Source organism: Delphinapterus leucas, chromosome 10, assembly GCF_059928025.1.
Source record: "Delphinapterus leucas isolate spDelLeu-1000000601 "Yukka" chromosome 10, BTC_Dleu_Yukka2, whole genome shotgun sequence".
NCBI classification, from domain to species: domain Eukaryota; kingdom Metazoa; phylum Chordata; class Mammalia; order Artiodactyla; family Monodontidae; genus Delphinapterus; species Delphinapterus leucas.
Genome location: NC_143138.1, coordinates 22,685,520 through 22,706,210, shown reverse-complemented (window position 1 = coordinate 22,706,210; position 20,691 = coordinate 22,685,520). Strand labels below are relative to the sequence as shown.

Genomic DNA, 20,691 nt, shown 5'->3' with positions numbered 1-20,691 from the left:
AAGTTCATTAATACAAACCTTTGTGGAATGTAGCTTTCAACCCTTTGTTGGTGTTAAGTGAAATACTGGTGAAGGAGTACTTTGAATACAGAACGCCACAGCTCGGGAAGGCAGCGCTCACAGATCACCTGAGCTGCAGGCACATCCATTCTAGCTGATCCTTACAGCCCTGTGGAGTAGCTTAGGGAAGGGACTTACATGAGGGTAGGCAGAAGGGAGGAGTAGGGAAGAGTGCCTGAAAAAGGAAAAATCCAAGAGCAGTTTCTGGGGAAGGAAGGAAAAATAGGTGGATCCTGCTTGTCCCCCAAAAAAGGGGCTCTGCAGGGTAGAGAGAAATAGGCCTGCTGCTAGAAGATGTAGGATCAAGATAATTTTTAGACCTTAAGGACAGGTATTGAGGACCTAGTTGATGGAACAAGATTCCCAGGGGTGGGAATTCCCTGGTGATCCAGTGGTTAGGACTCAGCACTTTCACTGCTGGGGCCTGGATTTGATCCTTAGTTGGGGAACTAAGATCCTGCAAACTGTGTGGCATGGCCAAAAAAAGTATATTTAAAAAAAAGAAAGATTCCTGGGGAGACAGGAGGTTTTAGAGTCCAGAACATGGAGGGAGAGGATTAACCTTAAATAGGAAGCTCTGCTATTCTTGTAATCAGAAATTAGGAGATTACATTTTGGGGGAAGAGGGAAAGGGAGGTAGGGATATTGGGGTATAGGTTGAGAATGGTGGTTACCAAAGTTGCAGCGTTCCTCAGAATCATCTGAAGGGCTTTTAAAAGAGATTGGGGGTGGGGTTCAGCAAATTTTCTGATTCAGCAGGTCTGGGACGAATTCCGAGATTTTGCATATCTAACAAGTTCCCAGGTGTTGCTGACTGCTGATCTGGAAAACAATGAAAAGACAGGGCCCTAGAACACGTTTCTTGGCTGTTGTTTCCAGGATTCGCCACAAGAGGGGAGCAACTTCCTAAACCTCACAGGCCCCACCTACACTTAGGCCAGCGGTGCTAATTTTATCTTCCCTTTTGCCCCTTCTCTGGAAAGAGGGTGTTCAGTTAGCCTACTGTTGCTCTTCACACTCGGAGAGGTCCTGAAAAGATGTAATCTAAGGGCCAACCTAAGAGGTGAAATACCAATGAAGTACACAACTCAAGTGAAAAAAAGTTTAAAATTCTTTAACTTGGGCTTCCCTGGTGGCGCAGTGGTTAAGAATCCGCCTGCCAATGCAGGGGACACGGGTTCGAGCCCTGGTCTGGGAGGATCCCACATGTCGCGGAGCAACTAAGCCCGTGCACCACAACTATGGAGCCTGCGCTCTAGAGCCCGCGAGCCACAACTACTGAGCCTGTGCGACTAGAGCCTGGGCTCTGCAGTGAGAAGCCACCACAATGAGAAGCTTGCACACTGCAACAAAGAGTAGCCCCCGCTCGCCGCAACTAGAGAAAGCCCGGCGCAGCAACGAAGACCCAACGCAGCCAAAAATAATTTAAAAAAAAAAAATTCTTTAACTTGTGTTTCTTTCTTTCTGGTTCCATCTACTGCTGCTTCTCACCTTCTTCCCTCCACCTCCTGCAACAGGCCACAAGAACCTTTACAGAGAGCTTAATTTTTTCTATTTTAATTTAAAAATGAGTTCAGCCATTTTTTTTCAAATTCTCCATGAAAATCCAAATTACCTGTTACTTAGATTTTCTTTTTTTTTTGGGCAGGGAGACAGTTTGAGCATCTCATCCATTTCACTGTACCCACTGACCCATTTCTGTTTCTTCACCAAGCCTTGCAGGCACACCTCTCCCGACTGCTTCAGTTGGTCTGTTCTTCCTTTCTTATTCCATTTCCACCCCCACCCCTAAATAACCTATTAACTTTTGACTTTTCTGTCAACCCTTCCCCAAGCACACCAGTGCAGTCTCCAATTCTGAATCACCATTATTCTATTTCTCCCATTCCTGCTCCCAGGCAGTAAGTATAATGTTGAAAACCCACAAAATCCTACCATCTTGGCCCAGTACAAATTACTAGCACTGACTCAACATTCACTGCTGCCTGGCAACTCCTAACTCCTCTCCCTTCTCTGGCACCAAATCTCCTGAGAAAGTGAGCCCCATCCTACGTGAGCACCATTTCCCCTTCTCTTCACCTGAAAATATGAGTCTACATTATCTCCTTTCCTTTCTTAGAGGAAGGAGGATATCTCCTCCTGCTCGCCTCTCCTGGCATCTCCTCTTCCTGTCTCCCTCCCACCCACCACTCTTCACCCAGCAGCCAGAGCAATTTTGTGAAAATGAAAACCAGGTCAATTCACACTCCTGCGTACACACTGCCTTCTATTACTCCTAGAACCATATCCCAACTCCCTATCAACGTTTATAAGACCCCACGTGTCCTGGCCGCTGCTCAAGCTCTAAGCTCAAGCCATGGTCCTGACCAAGTCAAGCTCTTTCCAGCTTCTGAGCCTCTGCACATTCTGGTGCCTTGCTGAAGGCTCTTTCTCACCCATCTAGTTGGTTCCTTCTCCACCTACAGGCCTTGGTTTTAATTAATGTCACTTCCTCTGAGAAGTCTTCCCTAATCACTCAAGCTAAAGGTGACCCCTACCCTTTCTCTCCTAACACCATGTTTCCTGTGACACGCTCCAAAGGCACCACTGAGTTCCTACCTTTGCACTTCTAACAAACTCCAGGTGACGCCGCTGCCGCTGGTCTAGGACACGCTGAGAACCACTGCCCTAGAGCAACCACCAGTTCAAGCGTCTCAGCTGCTGCACCAGCACCGGCAGCACAAGGGCAACTTCTCACATTCCCAGGCCTCCTCTGAGTTGTGTATGGCCACAGGGCTCCTTCCTGACTTTCATCTTTCCCACTGTAGTGCTGACAGACTTCCCTAAAACGTCTCTCACATGTTCCTAAAACACACTCCTGCCTTGGCTCTCATGCCCCTCAAGGACTCATCCTTTGGTCATCCTGTCCATATTCTACAGATAAGGGAGGACGCCCAGGGCACTGGCATCAGAAAACCAGGGCCCCCATCCCAGGAACTCTCCTTTCCAGGCTGGGTGACCATGGGTACGTCAGCGTCTCTGAGTCTGTTTCCTCATTAGGAAGGTGTGGAGAAGAGTAAGTAATTTTTTATAACACTTCTATGGTGCTCATTATGAACCATATTAGTGCATGATTTGTAGGTGACAAAGGCTGTCATAAATAAAAGTATTTAATCGTTAACTAAATTCCATTTCCAGGCTTTGGGTTACCCACATGCTGTGCTCCTGTGTAAGCGTGTAACGTTTTCCTTTCGAGCTCCATTTCTGTGCGGCTCTTTTGGAAGAAGTGTAATTCTTTTGCCCATATTTAAAGTGCATTATTACAGTATATATATTGAGGAAAGAAAGAAAACTTGTGCCCATGGATGGAAGTTATTTTGGAGCATCTGAAGTATTTGTAGTGAAATCAGCGACCAAACACTTAAAATGCAAAATGTTGGTGTTCATTTTATAAACAACATTCTCAACTATTTTGTGTAACATCTCATCTAGACTACTGAACTGAAAAATTTAAGTGCAAAGTGTAGAGTGTACATGAAATACATGTAACAAAAGTAAAAAAAAAAACATTAAAGCCCTTCACAAATAATTACTTAATCCCTTAATAACCTTGTGAGGTAGGGGCTTTTTATCACCTTCATGTTACAAATGAGGAAACAGGTACCAAGAGGCTAAGTCCAAGGTCACCCCACTCGTAGTGGGCTTGAAGCCTGCTCCCACTGTTCTACGGCACACCTGCTTTGTGGAATTGTGGAGAATACTTTCACATGTAACATCTTGCTTGGCACAAGACCCTGATGCTTTTCCCTCAAATTCCATAAGGGGTGTTCCTTTAGATCTAACTTGGAGATGTACCCAACGGCGCCTCTTCAATCACCTTCACACCAAACCTTCACTTTTAGCGTAAAACTCATAATTGAGGTCCAGTATTATTTGGCCAGAAAATAACTTCCCCAAATTAGACATCCCAACTTAGTAAATCTTAAATGGTTCTTCATATTTTCCCCGGAACTGCACACATCTGACCATCCTCTCTCCAACTCCCACACCTGGCTCTTTCCATCTGTCCTTGCCTTGTATCCCTCTCTCTCGTATCCTAATTCAGGATTTATTAGCTCATCCCCACAGCGAAAGTTCTGGGGCCCATCCCGTAAGTCTCTAAAGTCCACCTTGCCCATCACTACCTGAAATCACCACCAACCAACCACTTGCCACTTGGGTTTTACTTTCCAAACCCATCTCTCCAATCTAACTCTAATAAGAAAAGTGGCCACACCAGCCATGTTCTCTCATTAACTCTCAAATAGTTCTTTCTTCTTTAGATCTGCCTTAGACCTGCTCTTTTCCTATGTTCCAAAAATGGCTCCCTGTTCCTCACTACTAAAATCCTGGGACTTCCCTAGTGGTGCAGTTGTTAAGAATCTACCTGCCAATGCAGGGGACACCAGTTCAAGCCCTGGTCCGGGAAGATCCCACATGCTGTGGAGCACCTAAGCCCGTGTGCTACAACTACTGAGCCTGTGCTCTAGAGCCCATGAGCCACAACTACTGAGCCCATGTGCCACAACTACTGAAGCCTGCACACCTAGAGCCCGTGCTCCACAACAAGACAAGCCACTGCAACGAGAAGCTGCCACACCACAACGAAGAGTAGCCCCACTCGCTGCAACTAGTGAAAGCCTGCACGCAGCAACAAAGACCCAACACAGCCAACAATAAAGAAATAATTAAAAAAAAAAAATCCTTACTTTTTCAAAGTCCGCTCTCAAGTGATCCCGCCAAATAATCAAGTTCTAGATAATCTTTCTCTTCTATGAGCTCAAGGCAACTTAGAACCTACAGCACCACACATTTGGCAATTAATTGTATCACGCTATACACTCAAGTCTTACTTTCTAAGTCTTCTCTATCTAGACTATTCATGAAGGCAGACCTTGTCTCTTCCCTTCTTGCATACTGCACGGTGCTGTACATGTTGGCTGATTTAGTAACTTTTGGGAGGATCAGGTCTCTGGTCCCTGATACCAGGGCGGAGCTTGGATAGTGAGAAACCCGAGTGTCCTAGTTGGAAGGGATGACCCACTTTCCTTTGTCCTTGTCGGAAGGGCTGTGGGAAGGGAGGGAGGCTCCTCAAACAGTGAGCACCACCTAAAGTGCGGTAAGACTGCAAGTTAGACCCACCTGTACTGGTGGGGAAGAGAGGATACTAACTGCTGCTAGTAAACTGAACAAAGCAAATCAAGAGTAAGAACAGTTCCAGCTCCCACGAAATCTCCAAACAGTGACAGGGCGGCGCAACTCCTTTCCTTTATTTCTTCCCCTTGTAAAGGGTGATTCGAGTTCAGCAGCATTCCTTTCCTGCCCCCAAGTCCCCAACCAGAGACTGCAGGCACCAAATTCTGGATGACAGCGCAGGCCTCAGAACTCTCCTCCAGCTCTGAGCTGCACCAGCTGTTTGTATCAGTTAGGTCAGCATTAAATCCACCAGAAAAAAGCAGCACCACTCACAGAACAGGGCAGCAGCTGGGCCTGAAGCTTTGAGGCAGACCAGACGCAGGCTTCTGAGGACAGAGTCTCAGACAACTGGCCACATGAGCTTGGCTGGATGGAACCCCATAACAATCACCTCTGCTTGTACACAGGGATTTCAAGAACAAGGCCAGCTCAGTTATCTGAAGAGAGCAATCAGACAAGTCTTTCAGAGAAGAGGAAGCAATCGAAGCGGTATCCTGGTCACATCAAGACCACACTCCGCCTTCATGTACCCGAGTAGCTAGTGCGCCAGTTGCAGACCAGAGCAGACTTCCGAGTGGAGAGGAGACGAGGGGATGTCCGGGAAGGAAAGCTCATTCTCGGGGCCGGCTGACCATGACTTCCCCCAGGGCCTCCAACACCTCCCGCTTGTAGTCTTCGAAGTCGCCGTCGATCTGGCTAACACTCTGCTCCTCCACGACCCACAGCTGGCAGCTGGTTTCTGTGATAAGTCGGGCATCATGGCTGACAACGATCACAGCTTTGAAGAAAGATGGCGAGAATGGAGGGCAGAGAGGAAGGAGGAAGAGGGGGATCAGAACCTGAGAGGAGGGCGCCCAGCCGAAAAGACACCACAGCCCGGTCCCCAAGGCGGGGAGGAGGAGGGCGCGCCCTGAGCTGACTCACCGCCCTTGTATTCGTTGATGGCCTCCCCAAGAGCGTCGATAGACTCTATGTCCAGGTTATTGGTGGGCTCGTCCTAGGGGGGAGGAGGCATCCCGTGACTGAGAGTTACGGCTCTTACCCTTCCCTTCTGTCACCCTTGCCCCAGCCCTGCAGTCCAGCTCACTCACCAAGATGAGGACATCGGGCTCCCGACAGGACAGCTCTGCAAACACAACTCGGGCTTTCTGCCCACCTGTAGCAAAGGGAAAGGAGATCCACCACACCTTTCACCACCTGACATTTCTGCAGGTAAACCCTGAATGTGTGTGTGCGCGCGTGTGCACACGCAGTGAGGTCCCCCAAGTCCCAGTTCCTCTTTCCTCCTGCCTCTAGGGACAGTCTGCAGGTATGAAGGCTAAGGACGGGGACACCTGCCCTGGCCCCTGGTACCAGAGAGTTTGCAGATCTGGATGGTGTGGGCGTGACTCTCCAGGCCAAAGCGGCCCAGGCACTTGCGGGCATCCTGGTAGGGCAGGTTGAAGCCCCGCTGCAAGTACTCGGTGGGCGTCTCCTCCATGCGCAGCTGCTCTGCATACTGCTGGTTGAAGAAGCCAATTTTCTGCCCGAGAGAAGAGGGAGGTGGTCGGTCAAAGTCATACTTCCTCTGTCAGCCTCTTACTCCCTGATTCCCAAAGCCACTTACCAGCCGGTGGTTCTTCCTCATTTCCCCACGAGTCTGCAAGGAAAAATCAAGGGGGGAGCTAAGGGGAAGGGGAAAGGAGCTGCAGCTCCACACCCCAACTTTTCTGAAGGGGAGCTAAACACCAGAACCGAGCTGGAACAAGCCAGCATGAGAAAGGGAACACGGGCGTCTCCTGAACGTGACCAAGGCAGGCCCAGGAAATCAGAAGCAAGAGGAGAATGAAGGAGGGGGAGACAGAAAGCAGAGATTCAGAACCAGGAGCAGACTGACCACAAGTAAAGGACCCCCGTCCCCACCCCCGCCTTCCAGCAAGATGTTTTCAGGGTTCCACCTCAGATGGGGATTAAGAGACAGTTTGTGTGAGGATCTAGAACACCTTTCTGAAGATATACTCTCTGTGGGTGTGAGGCAACGGGCCCTCTCAACACTTTCTTGGAGGGCAGACAGATGGCTACAACCCATCTAAGCACTACATAACGCCACAAAAGTCCCCAAAGCAATTCCAGGGAATTTATCCTAAGGAAAACTAAATTCATGAACAGGTATAATAAGACTATTTACTACAGGTTTGTCCTTTAGTGAAAAATCTAAACGACTGACATCAAATACACTACGGTAGATCCATATGAAGTGAACGCACACACAGGATTACTGGCACGGAAAAACACTTGATGTACATTATCTGGAAAAAGCTGGCCACAGAACAATTCACACGATAGGCCACTTTGTTAAAAAAAGTTATATGCACGCTTGTAAAGGAAAAAAAAGGGAGAAAGCAATCCATCGAAATTAATACTGGTCACCTCTGGATTTTGCTCTGGCTTACGAAACTTCTTTTCTTTCTTTTTCCAGCTGTGCTGTGCAGCTTGAGGGATCTTAGTTCACGGACCAGAGACTGAACCCGGGTCCATAGCAATGAAAGCTCTGAGTCCTAACCACTGGACCACCATGGAATTCCCTGGCTTGTGCAATTTCTAACCACTCTACAACGGGCATGTATTTCTTGCATAACCGAAACACATGGGGGGTGGGGAGGCATGCCCCAAGCCTGGCCCCACTTCTGGCTCTTCTCCCCGCCTGATCTAAACCGTCCTCCTCTACAGCACCTCTCAAGGAAGCGCACCATCCATGACAAGTTCTGTATTTAACTCTCCACGGCACAGAGGGGCCCCCAACTGCAGCCTCTGGGGAAGAGCCGTGTGCTCACGCTTCCGCTCGCTCGTCGCCGTCCCCCCTTCCTGGCTCCCGGACTCACCGGCGTCAGCTTGCCTGTCAGCAGTAGCAGCAGGGTGCTCTTCCCCACACCGTTAGGGCCCACGATGCAGACTGCCAGAAGGAAGACAAAGGTCAAAGAGGCGAGGTCCCCAGAAACTCTCCCCGGGGCTCCTGAGCCTCCCCTGCCAACTCACTCCTTGAGTCCATGTCAATGCCAAAATCCAGATTCTTAAAGAGTGGTTTCTGCCCCTCATAGCCAAACGTCACACCTGAGAGGCCAGGAAAAGAAGCACTTTATTTTCTCTTCAGAGTCCCCCGAGGGTGCCCTGAATGTCCTGGTGTGGAGGGAAGGCATGGCCGCGGCCGCTCACCGTGCAGGCCCAGCACCGGAGGGCTGAGCGGCGGCGGGTCAGGGAACGTGAAGCGCACAGTGTACTCCCTGGGCCGCTTCAGGAGCTCGGGGGCCTCCTGTGACTCCTCATCCTGGTTTTTCCTCCGGCACTTCTGCTGCTTTCGAGTCAGGGCTTCCTTTGTTTGCTTTTCCTGGGGAAGAAGGAGACACCTGCACCCTTTACAGAAGGCCTCAAAAGGCAGGCAGGGCCCGAGTCCTCCCAGGAAGACCCAGGTGCTCACTGCCTGCTTGGTGGACTTGCCGCCCGCCTTTAACTCCTTCAGCTTTTTCTCCTGCTTCTCATACTGCTTCAGCAGTTCCTTCTGTTTCTGCTGGTACATCTTCTTGAAGGTCACTGGGGCAAGAGAGGGGAATGGGCATCGATGGTTGTCCCTCTCCCCAGCAGGACGGGGGAGGATGGGGGCAGGCGTCGTTGTCTAGAATTCTGAAAGACTCAGAATTATCACCACAACCCTACAGGCCCTCCCTCCCAGGCCTTTCTCCAGGAACCACCCCTTTCCTTGCCCGCAAACGATCCTCCTTACTGTAATTGCCCCTGTAGTAATGGAGCCGCTGGGCATCAAGATGGATGATATCGGTACAGACGTCATCCAGGAAGCCCTGGTCATGGGAGACGATGAGCAGCGTCTTTCGCCAGCCTTGGAGGTAGCTGGGTTTTAGAGAAGAGCGTGGAAATGTCACAATGGCCAGGTTAGGGTGGAGTCAGGGGAAGCAGACAGAGCATGGGGGCAGGGAGTGAAAGAGGGGGGGCTGGAGTGAGAGGTGTCAAGGACAGAGTGGAGACCAGCTAGAGGAAACGAGGGCAGAATGCGAACCAACGATGCAAAGGCTGTAATCAAGGGCTACTCACTTATTGAGCCAGATGACAGCATTGAGGTCCAGGTGGTTGGTGGGCTCATCCAACATCAGCAGCGTGGGCTCCATGAATAGCGCCCTAGAGGGCAGGGCAGCAGAAAGCAGAGTCAGGGGGAAGAAGACCCTTGCTCAGAGGACCCAGAGAAGCCTCTGGTAAGTGGAGCCTGAGACCATGAACACTCCTTCCCAACCTCTCCTTAGACAGTTCCCAGGCAGCAGACACAGAAAGAATACACCCCCAGGTAGGGAGAAAAGACCCTGAGTCTGGCAAGGCAGACAGTAAGGGAGGGAGAAGACGGCTTTGGAAGAACGGGGAGAAGGGAAAGAGCCCTGGTGGACGGTGCTGGAAGGGAGGGTGGTGAGGGGGGGCCCACCTAGCAAGGGAGACGCGCATGCGCCAGCCCCCCGAGAACTTCTGTGTGGGTCGATTCTGCATCTCAGGGTCAAAGCCCAGACCGGCCAGGATCCGGCGGGCTTTGGCCTCTGCAGCTGCCGCCCCGGTAGCCCGCAATTCCTCATACACCTGGGAGGAGGGAGAAGAGGACACATGCTGCGAGGTCCCAGGAGCCCCCAGTCTTAGCCCGTGTCCCCTGCGCCATCTCCTCTACCTTCTCGAGCCTCTCGGCAGCCGCGTCATCACCCTGCTCCAGCTGTCCCTGAAGTTGCCGCTCCTCTTCCAACAGCTTCAAGCGCTTGGTGTCGGCTCGGAGAACAGCCTGCACGGCTGGCGTCTCATCGGCTACCACCTCTGGGGGCAGGGGAGAAGTCAGGGTGCCCCAAGGGCCAAGCCTCCTATTCCCTCTTCCCTATAGCTGTTTCTGGTTTGCCTGACCCTGCCCAGCTCTTTGTACTTGTTCCAAATAAAATACTCTCCAGTCTCTCATCTCTTCTCCCCCTTCTTTAGCACCATTTCCCAGTCCCCAGTCTCCCCACATAACCCTTCCAGCTCTACAACCACAGTTTCTTCTATTCTTGGTTGGCTCCTGTACCCCAGTGGCGGCCCCCCTCAGGCCCCTCGGTTTCACCTCCCCATCAAGCCCCTCTCCCACCAGCGGCCTCACCCTGTTCACAAAGCAGCACGTCGATGTTGGGAGGGATGCTCAGGGCTCGGTTGGCGATGTGCTTGAGGAGAGTGGTCTTGCCCTTGCTGGGGGATGAGAGCTTTTAGGACCAGGCTGCCTCAGAGAAGTCTCTTCTCCTTCCAGCCCCGCCCCTCTCACAGCTCCAGCCCCTCCTCTCCTCACCCATTGGGTCCCACCAATCCATAGCGGCGGCTGGCGACAATGTACAGGTCTGCGTTGACAAACAGCTCCTTGCCGTGGGCGGAGATGCTGAACTTCTCCAGCTGCAGGTGTCAGGGAAGGAGCAAGCACATGAGAACTCTCCCTTCCAGATAGCAGCTGCAGCTTTCTCTCTGCTTTCTCTCTGCAGGGAAGCCCCCTCTTCTCACCACACCGGCCCCTTCCCCAACCACTGCCTCTAATCGGAGTCTCCAAATCCTAAGCTCGGCCAGCCTGTCCCGCCTTGCTTCCCTCCAAGGGTGGACCCTTATGCTGGCTCTTCTATCTTCTCACTCAAGTTGGCAGAACTCAAGGTGTAGAGAACGGCTCCAAGCTTTCTTCCCAATGGACTTCCCATTCATACCCACTTCCTCGGCTGCCGTGGCCACTCAGGGGAAGGTGAGAAGTGGCATGTCCCTGGGTAAGCTGGTAGAGGGGACCCCTCAGACCTTACCTTGATGTCAGATGCGTTTTCTAACATGGCCTGGCGGGAAGACACCTCTGCTTGTGACACGGAGAAGTCATTTTCAGCAGCACTGGCTGCTTTTAATGAAGCCACCTGGCGCTCATACTCCATCTGAGAAGGAAGGAAAAATCACATTTGAGGCTATTGCCTGCCACTTTCCCATCACCACAATACAGCCCCACATCACCAGACACCGAGACAAGGCTCACAGAGAGCAGTTATTTCCTTACTCCAACTGTTCTACTTGACAGAGCACCCAAAGCGCTCCTTCATGTCCCCTAATTCACATGTCCCCTACTTGAAGCATTAAGGGAAAAAAAAAAAAAATCAGGTTCTCCCACCTTTGACCACCAAGAACCCAAGGTTTTACCTGTTTCTTCAGCTTCTTCTTCTCCTTCTTGCTAAGGTGAGCAAAGGGACCATCAGCCTTGGACTCCCCTTCCTCCTCCTCCTCCTCTCCTTCTTCCTCTGAGCCCTGTGAGAACCAGGGCATAGTAAAAACAAGGGACCCCTTCTAGAACTCAGAATTCACATCACGTACCCCCAGTTCCACAGTCAGCTCTGTCTCTCTCCACCAGGGTCCTGAAATACACTGGTGAATCCGCTCCCATTCTCATACTCGCCCTGCTCTCCTTGCAGCCCTATATCCATTTTTGCCACCAGAAATGGTATGAGTATTTATGTATGAAACGTAATAATGTATGTGTACCTGTAACTATATAACTGCCAATACTGTGTAATCGAGAGTTATATGAGGTTCTTTTTCTCATGTATCAGTGGCCTACACATTAACATGCAGGGGAAAGGTCTAGAAGCCCTAGCATACAGTCACTGAGAAATCCAGTAAAATCAGAACTAGCAAGTGCTAACAGTACGAGGGAGCTCAGACATCACTAGATCACACAGATGAGGAAACTGAGACCCAAGGAGATGGAAAAATGTACTCAAGGTCACACAGTGAGTGGTGGCAAGAGCCAGAGCTCAGACTGACTGAGGCTAACGCCCGCAGCATTTCCTCTCTGGGTCAGGAGTTGCCAATGATGGCCCTTGAGCTAAGAACGGTTTTTACACTTTCAAGGAATTTTTCCAAAAATAGAAAAGAAAAATATGCATCAGAGATTGTATGGCCTGCAAAGCCAAAAATATTTATTATGTGTCCCTTTACAGAAGCTTGCCTGGGGCTTCCCTGGTGGTCCAGTGGTTAGGACTCCACAGTTTCAGTGCCATGGGCCCGGGTTCAATCCTTCATTGGGGAACTAATATCCCGCAAGCCACGTGGCAGGGACAAAAAAAAAAAAAAAAGTTTGCCAACTCCTGCTCTGGAGAGTAAGAGCACCCCCAGATCCTGCCCCCTGCCCAAGGGCCACAGAGTCCTAGTCCCTCAGCCCACCTTCCCCCAACACCAAAATACAAACCTGCTCTGCCTTCTTGGCCTTCTCCTTCCCTTGCTTGGGTGGTTCCTCTTCTTTTGTTATTTCCTCTTCATTCTCCTCCTCGTCATTGTCCAGAGCAGCAAATTTATTTTGAGGCTACCAGGGAAAAGACAGCAAGTTTGATGAAATGCTCTAATTCCTGAGACCCAGCCCCTCCTCCTGCCTATACTCCCTCACCTTGGCCTTCCCCTTTGACTTCTCCTCCTTTCCCTTTTTGCCCTTGAGCCCTGGCTGTTGTTCCTGAGATACAGCCTGGAGAAGACACATACAGACACACACAAATTAATTTGCTATATTGTAGCTTAACGAGTGTTTCTAGGGGGTCTAGGAGTAGCAGTTAACTATACTGAGTCTGCCAAGGAGAAAATGAGACCCAGCAAAACCCTAGTCTACAGCTAAGGGACTGTGACACAGGCAAGTGAGCCACGTGGGTGAGATGGCCCTAGCACTGGAGGGCTTCCTCAAGAGGACACATCTCGAGACGAGGTAATGGATGTGGGCTTAGTGAAGGTGTTCTAGGAAGAGGGAAGAGAAGGCATAAAGAACAAAGGTTTCAACACACAGTCAAGCTGGATGCCAAGATGTGATCAGGCTAATCTGAAAGGTATACATGGAGAAGTCCCAAGTAACCCTGCAGAGGGGTCCAGGTGGAAGGGCAAAGACCCAAAGGCCTTTGTTTTATATTTGGAGTTTGAAAGCAACAGGATCACTGTAAATTTCCGAGTGATGAAGAGTATTTTAAAAAGCTGACTCTGACAGTGTAAGCAAGACTGGCCTAGAAGGGCTAGCTGAAAAGCAAGAAAAGAAGCCGGGAAATTACCACACTGTGGCCAGAGGTGCTACACGGGGTGGGAGTGACTGGCAGAGCCACCACTATCACCTTATTGATCCGATTTTTCTCTGGCTTGGCTGGCTTAGGAGGATGTTTTTCTTCCTCTTCCTCTTCTTCCTCACTCTGATCCTGAATCAGGGCTGCAAAAACATTACCACCCTGGAGAATGAAAGGGCCAGAGAAGTCAGCGGGATGGTCAAGGCTGCACCCCTGGGGTCTCTGTCTACCACACAGATGGCTTACCTTGGTTTTCTTCCCTCCTCGGGGTACTGGGGCAGGTGCTGAAATGACAAGGGGAGAAGGTGAGAATTACAATGTCCTGCTCCTTAATCTAATCCAACTCCACAAGCAAGGAATGCAGCTCCTGACTCTTCATGACTAAAGGGTTCCAGGTACCCATTTCCCCTCGGGACATTTACCCTCATCCTCCTCATCACTGGCCGGCACTGAGAGCTTCTTAAGACGCTCCATGAGCTCCTTCTCCTCTCCGTCATCATCCACATCCTTTTTCCGACGGCTTTTTCGAGCATCTCGCTTCTTTTTTTGCTGCTGAAAGCCAAACAGTGAGAGAATGAAGCCCAGGCCGCTGATGTATCTCTGCTCCCGAGAGCGCTCCCCGTCAGCTGAGTGAACCAGTGTGGGCTGCAGAGGGGCTGGCGGACCCATGGATGCCTCCATGTAGTGGTGGGTCCCCTGACACCTGTACCTGCTGCTGCTGCTGCTGCTGCTGTTGCTGCTCCTTCTCCTTGAGCACTTTCTTTTCTTCCCCAGCTTGTCTGTCTTCTACTGCCAGCTCTTCGAAGAACTATAACGGGAGTTAAGATCTAGGTAAACATGGCTCAGAAACCAACCAAGCCCTTCACCACCACACACGAGCCCAGGGACCTTCCACTCCATCCCACCTTGCTCCCTCTCCTGACAAGACCTCTTCCCCTCCCTTGGGCCCCCACCGCCTTCAAAGGGCCACCTTCTGCTCAGAAACACCCACAGTCCTCTCTCCTCACCGTCTTTTTGGTCTTCCTGTCCTTCTTCCCTTTCTTCACCACTTTGTCTAGAAGGTTAAGCAGACATTGTGAACGATGATTTGCAAATTCCAAAGCACTCTGATCTCTCCTGCCAAGCTCTCAGTGGTCCCCACCCTATTTACTGTTTTTCTAGCTCAACTACCGCTCCCTAGACATTGGCACAAGACAGACACAAGACACTGGCCACAGACACAAGACACTGGCCACAAGACAGACAATGGTGGCTGGTCTAGGGTAGCAGTGGGAAGCAGAGAAGGAGAATCCACAGGGTGATGGCAGAGGTGAGAAGTAAGAGTATTCAGAGATGACTGCAATGTTTTTAGCTGGCAAAATTAGCTGGGCTAGTGGTACCATTGATTAACGCAGGATATACTGGAAGAGAAGGACCCCTCTCCCCACCCCTACCACCCGTGCGGGAGAAAGGTAGAACAAAAATATGAATTCAGTTGGGGATATGTCATTTTTGGAACCTACAGGCCACGGAAACAGCCATCTAGTAAGTCAACAAGAACCTGGGTCTATGCCGCACCTGCTCCACTAGCACTTCTAGCACAAGTCACTAGCCGTGATTGTACTTGATTGGGCATCAGTCCTTCATCCTAGAGAGCGACCTGAGACTACTTAGCTCGTGTTCCCAGGAAGCAAAGTGGGAAGTCGATAAAAGTTTACTGACTGAACAAATTCCAGCTTCTCCTTTCTGTCCATCCCCACTACCCTGAAGGCAGGGGACTAGGTCTAACTCCCTCCCACATCAGACTGGGAGGCAGCCAGCAGCCTCGTGACTTCCCTCCACGCCCAGGCCTGTCCACTATCACATTCGTCTCCCAACCATCCCATCCACCCACTGCTACCCAATTCTATCCAAAAGCACTCCTGCAATCGCTTGGGGTTTTTTTCCCCAAAAAACCCCAAAACAAAGGCTTTCTGCTATCTACCACATTGAGTATTCTCACACCAGATTTCCACCTAGTCCATAGTAATCATTTATTCAGATACTGAGCATCTACAGTGTCAAAAACTGGAGATAATAAAGGACAATCGCTATAACTTAGGACCTCACAGACTAAAAGGGCGCATCCTATCTTGTCTGCTATCTCTGTTTCCCTAACCATACCCGTGTTCTGGACACTGGCTTCTCCCCGCTCCTTGGTTAACTCCCAGGCACGCTTATGCCTGTCTTTGCTTCATCTGTGACCTCCATCCTGAACACATTTCAAAATCTGATCCCCATATTGGGTGACTAGCGTGATGGAGCTGAAAAGATGTGCAGAAGATAATGAAAGGTTTTATAAGCTATTCCACGGAGTCTAACCCTAAAGCCATTAAGAAGGAGAACCCACTGCAGTACACGAGAAGGAATGACATGATCAGCTCACCCTGACAACACTGAGAGTGACTTAGACACTAAGTATCTCCAAGGACTAACACAACCACACCTCCTGACCCTAGGGAGAGAAGCCTGTGCACAGGTTCAAGCGTGAGAAAGTATTATCAGCAAGGAACAGGAAAAGGCTAAGTGTGGCTAAAGCTATGCTGTATCCTCCACATCTCCCCCTCTAATGGCTCCTCCCCTTAGTAAGTACATCACTGAAGTGACTCCTAATTTCAAAGCCAAGTAAAGCACTTTCCGTAACCTTACAATCTCCTCCCCCAATTACTGTTTCTATCCTGTCTTCATTGAGTCTGAGTGCAGTCCACGCTAGCTCCACCTCCTCATCTCCCGTTCCTTTTTGAATATACTGCAACCTGATTCAGCTGTCATCTTCTAATGAATACTACTTTTCTTAAAGCTGTCACTGTCCCCTTAGTTGTTCAACCCGAAAAGGTTTCTTTGTAGTCCTTATTTTGCGTGATTACTTGGCAACATTCCATGCTACCTACCTCCTCATCCTTTTAATTCTCCTTTCCTGTTGTTACTTAGCGTCAGGGATCCTGCTGCTGCTGGTCTGCCTCTAGTTTCTCTGGCTGCTCTCCTTTCTCGGTCTCATCTCCTCAGCCTCCTTCTCCACCTTACTTCCCTTAATTGTTGAGGTTCTTTTGGGTTCCCACCTTCTACGTCTTTTCGCTTCAATCTGCATACACTCTCTAGGCGATGCCCCGTACAACTACACTCACCTGTGTCTTTACTCCTAGTCCAGCGCTCTCTCCACAGCCACCGAACAAACTCTCTCCTTGCCATCTCCTCTTAAAATTCCCCAGAAATCTCCAACTCAGCATTCAAAAGCTGACCTTACCTCTTCCCGCTCCCCACTCTACAGCCCACTACTGCTTTCAATAAATAGCCTACTAACCGCTGCAGTATTCAAGTGAGTGTCAGCCTTAATTCTTCTCCCTTGATTTAGCTGGTTCCCAGTTCCAGTCAATGCCCTGGCTTACTCTCTTACCACTTCTCGCCTGGATCATTACCAGAGCCTCCTAAATGGTCTCCCTCCCTCCAACCATTCCTTATGCACTTCAATGGGTCCTCCTTCTTAATGTTTTTAGGACTAAGTTCCTTGGAGTAGTGTATAACACCTTTCATTATCTGTCTCCCACACGTCTTTCCAACCCCATCATACTAGTCACACAATACTGGGAACCAGCCAGGCTCAACGGCACCTCTACCTCTGCACTAACTGCACCCTCTGCTTGCTTAGGATGTTCTTCCCCTTGCTAACTCACACTGATCCTTCAAGAACGAACTCGGCTATCACATATTCCTGGGAGGCTTTGCTGACACTCCCGCCCTAGCTGATAGATGTTGCCCCTCTCTTTTCTAGTCCCATAGCATTCTCAACACATTCATCACACTCTGTCAGCCTCTGTCTGATTAATGCTCTGTCCCCTCCACTAGGCTTGCCCCTTCTCGATAGGCAAGGCTTATCTTTCATCCCTACACCTCCAGTTCTTCTGCACAGCACCAGGTACAAAGTAGGCATCCAATAAATGCCTGTAAAATTAGTCACTGTATACCTACTATAATTATTTGTATCCATTTTTATCTGCCTCTTGAAGTACCTTCAAGCCTGGTAGGATGTCTTCGCATTTTTTTCTCCCCTCCCCAAAGCACAGCATTCACGCTGCATAATTAAAAACAGGTGCTCCATAAACATCCGCTGCTTTTAAGTAAACCTTAATCCTCCATTCCAACACCCAGTGTCTATGCTCTTGCTCCAACTGAGTCAGAAAGGTGTCTTACGAAAGAGCGCAAGGAGTCATCCTTTCTTAAGAAGCAGGTGGGATGATGGTTTCCACGGGTGAGTGTGAGAATGTGTATGTGTTTGTGTGCGCGCGCGCGCGCGAGAGAGGAGGTCGAGGCACAACTTATATCAATATGTAAGTGCCGGATATGGAATACCGTGTGGTAGGGAAGATGTCCAAATGAGAAGAAAACAGGACTTTCTCAGTTCTCCCCATCTCTCCCTCGGTACCATAAGCTCTTCCTCGTCTCTTTCCCAGTCTTACTGAAGTTCCTGCGTGACACCCCGGCACCTCTTCTTTCGCCAGCACCCCAAAAGCCCTCCTGCCAGGGCAAACTCTTCCCGGCCCCACTGAACGCATGCGCAGTAGCCCTCGCGCGGCCCGGTCAGTCTCGCGCCCCGTGACTCTCTCCTAAGACACGCACACACTTCTCTCTCTTCTTCTCTTTCCTATCTCCTTCCCTCCCTGCCTACCAGCCTCACCTGTGGGGCTCGTGGTCTCTCCGTCCCCGATCCACTCGGGCTCCGGCGGCTGCTGCTTGGGCCCCTTCGGCATCGCGGTGGCAGTTACGGCAATCTTGGCGGCGCCGGGCGCTATTTCCGGTTCCGGCAGCTTGGGGCCCGGAACAAGGCGGGCTCTCTACGCCTGCGCTGTCGACCCCGCCCCCGGATGGCCCACGAGCGCCGCGCCATCATCTCCGGGGAGCGCTTGCGGCGGGGGTCCGCCTACTCGGGTCGCGACAGCAAGTTTATGACGGTTGGGGAACCCCAACGCAGTGACTCCGCGACGCCGCGTGACTAAGGACTGAACATAATAATTTCCGACTAGTATGAAAGAATAAAGTCATGTTTTCTCTTTTCTTTTTTTAAGAAACTGAATGCTACCTTGTACCAGCCCCGTGACGTCTGGTTAGGAGCAGAAGGGCGCAGTCCACCGACTCAGGAAGAGGCCTTGTCGGTCAAGTGTTGAGATGTGTCACAAAATCCCGAGGTGTAGAGGTGTAAACGAGGAGGAACTCTAGCCTAACAAACAGAAATCACGGTGCGGTGGAGCTTCAGTTCACCTTTTTTTTTTTCTTTTTTGGTAACAGCTTTTCTGAGGTGTAATTGAGTTACCATAAGCTGCGTATACAATAGACAGCCAACAAACTGCAAAGTGTACACTTTGATAAGTTTTGACATGTACACACCGGTTAAATCACCACCACAATCAATATTTGGGTACTTCTTTTTTTGTGTGTGTGACTCTTGGATTCATTGGAACTTCCTGACTTTTTTTTTAAATAAATTTGTTTTTACTTTTGGCTGTGTTGGGTCGTTGTTTCGGTGTGCGGGCTTCTCATTGCAGTGGCTTCCCTTGTTGCAGAGCATGTGGGCTCTAGGCGCACGGGCTTAGTTGCTCCGCGGCATGTGGGATCTTCCCGGACCAGGGATTGAACCCATGTCCCCTGCATTGAGCAGGCAGATTCTTAACCACTGCGCCACCAGGGAAGTCCGACCTTGGTGTTTTTAAGAGCTGGGCTGGCCCTCACATCTAGGCCATGGTGCTCTCACATTGAACATAACCTCAGAACACCCATGCCAGACAAGGCCAATCTGTGACTGTGATGAAGTAAGACAGAGTCTATAATCTTGTGTAAGTGCAGACAAAAACAAGGTTACTATGCAAACCATAAATTCTGAACAGGTCCCTCTCAGCTAAAATGAGTAGTAGCTGCTTTTTTGCCAGTTACAGCTTCAGCCATGTTTCATTTCTCCCCCCAGAGGAGACTCTGTTATCTGTGGGTTCCACATATTCGGATTCAACCAACCTAGTATCAAAATATTAGGGGAAAAAAGAAATTCCAGGAAATTCCGAAAAGCAAATCTAAATTTGCTGCATACCAGCTACTACTTATATAGCATTTACATTGTATTTATAACTATTTACATGGCATTCACATTGTATTCAGTATTATAAGTCATCTAGAGATGACAAAGTATAGGAGAGGATGTGTGCAGGTTATACGCAGATATTATGCCATCTTATACAAGGGACTTGAGCATCCTTGGATTTTGGCACATGAGGGGGCCCTGGAACCAATTCCCCATAGATGCCGAGGGATGACTGTATTAAAATGTGAAATGATAGAATTGCTCCCACTTCCTGGGAGCACTCAATCTAGATTCCCCACTTCCTTGAATCTTCCCCCAAATCACAACACAAACCCTAACACAAACACACATCCTAATCACTCCTAACCCTCTCTTAGTGAGATCTCTGCAGGTGATGTGTGGTCTTTGGCTGGAGGGCACTGACACTTGACTGTCTTATTCTCTATTTCATGTCCAAATTCTAGCAGGGAGGCACTGGTACAGGATGTTCATCCTCCTCTAATGTTTTTACCTGCTGAAGGGCCAAGAGTTTGCTTAGTACGTGGCTGCCTGAATAAAGAGTACTTTTCAAGCCTCACTGGGGCCAAGGATTGGCCACAGGACTAAGTTATGGCCAATGATGTGTAAGTTAAAGAGGGTATGTTAGCTTGGAGGTAATTTCCTCTGCCCTTCCTCCGTCCTGAGGCCTGGAGCATGGATAAGTGAGCTAGAGTTTCACTGCAGACTGTGAATAGGAGGGTCTGGCCCCAAGAATCATGGAGCTGAGAGCTAGGGGGGAGCAGGGGTTCTGAACACCTGAGGACCTTGTGGTGGCATGATTGTCACACATGCCTTGTACTACACTTCTTGACTTGTGAGAGAAATAAACTTCTATCTTGCTTTAAGACTAATTTTGGTTTGTTACAACTGAACTTAAAACTCATAACTGGGCCATAATAGGTGCTTAATATTTAGAGTGAAGGAATGTGTCCACGCTCATAGCTTCAACCACTACCTATATGCAAGTAACTCAGATTTATGTCTCTAGTTTTAATCTGAGTACCAAATCTGTATATCCAGCTACTTACTTTATATCTCTCCTTGGATGTCTGAAAAGATGCAACCATTCCAAAAGCAAATTAGTGGCATTCTGCCTGTTTTCTTCTAATACCTTTCCAAACAGCACTTGGTTATGCGAGCCAGAACGACCCGACCCTGGGAAACCTAAAATACTTCCATTTTGGTCTATTTCCAAATGTT

General features: G+C 49.7%; 1 protein-coding gene across 10 annotated transcripts; it reads right to left on the bottom strand.

Moving 5' to 3' along the window:
- Nucleotides 1-27: 27 nt before the first annotated feature.
- On the bottom strand, nucleotides 28-18,610 carry ABCF1 (ATP binding cassette subfamily F member 1). 10 transcript variants are annotated; one of them, XM_089918506.1, is made up of 25 exons: nucleotides 18,061-18,610; nucleotides 14,378-14,424; nucleotides 14,080-14,178; nucleotides 13,793-13,922; nucleotides 13,617-13,654; nucleotides 13,422-13,532; nucleotides 12,719-12,793; nucleotides 12,524-12,637; nucleotides 11,479-11,583; nucleotides 11,097-11,219; nucleotides 10,607-10,707; nucleotides 10,424-10,509; nucleotides 9,971-10,110; nucleotides 9,737-9,885; nucleotides 9,358-9,441; nucleotides 9,032-9,156; nucleotides 8,467-8,841; nucleotides 8,290-8,364; nucleotides 8,136-8,206; nucleotides 6,881-6,913; nucleotides 6,628-6,796; nucleotides 6,366-6,430; nucleotides 6,199-6,271; nucleotides 735-882; nucleotides 28-264 (listed from the first exon to the last, which is right to left on the bottom strand). In XM_089918506.1, the coding sequence occupies exons 1-24, from the start codon at nucleotides 18,131-18,133 to the stop codon at nucleotides 773-775; spliced, it is 2,571 nt and encodes an 856-aa protein (XP_089774632.1). In that variant the 5' UTR covers nucleotides 18,134-18,610; the 3' UTR covers nucleotides 28-264; nucleotides 735-772. The 10 variants fall into 10 exon arrangements, 8 of the variants coding, with proteins under 8 accessions (XP_089774632.1, XP_089774631.1, XP_022421805.1 ...); XR_016394572.1 differs by lacking the exon at nucleotides 28-264 and adding an exon at nucleotides 5,805-6,052 and having other exon boundaries at nucleotides 767-882; nucleotides 18,061-18,600; XR_016394571.1 differs by lacking the exon at nucleotides 28-264 and adding an exon at nucleotides 5,548-6,052 and having other exon boundaries at nucleotides 769-882; nucleotides 18,061-18,599.
- Between the last annotated feature and the right edge of the window lie 2,081 nt (nucleotides 18,611-20,691).

Coding starts and splice junctions, on each gene's coding strand:
- ABCF1 (XM_089918502.1), bottom strand. CDS start 18,133: ATGCCGAAGGGGCCCAAGCAGCAGCCGCCGGAGCCCGAGTGGATCGGG. Junction 12,794..13,421: donor AGAAAAATCGGATCAATAAG/GTGATAGTGGTG, acceptor TGTCTTCTCCAG/GCTGTATCTCAGGAACAACA. Junction 10,111..10,423: donor CGTGCTGCTTTGTGAACAGG/GTGAGGCCGCTG, acceptor CCCTGCCCCCAG/AGGTGGTAGCCGATGAGACG.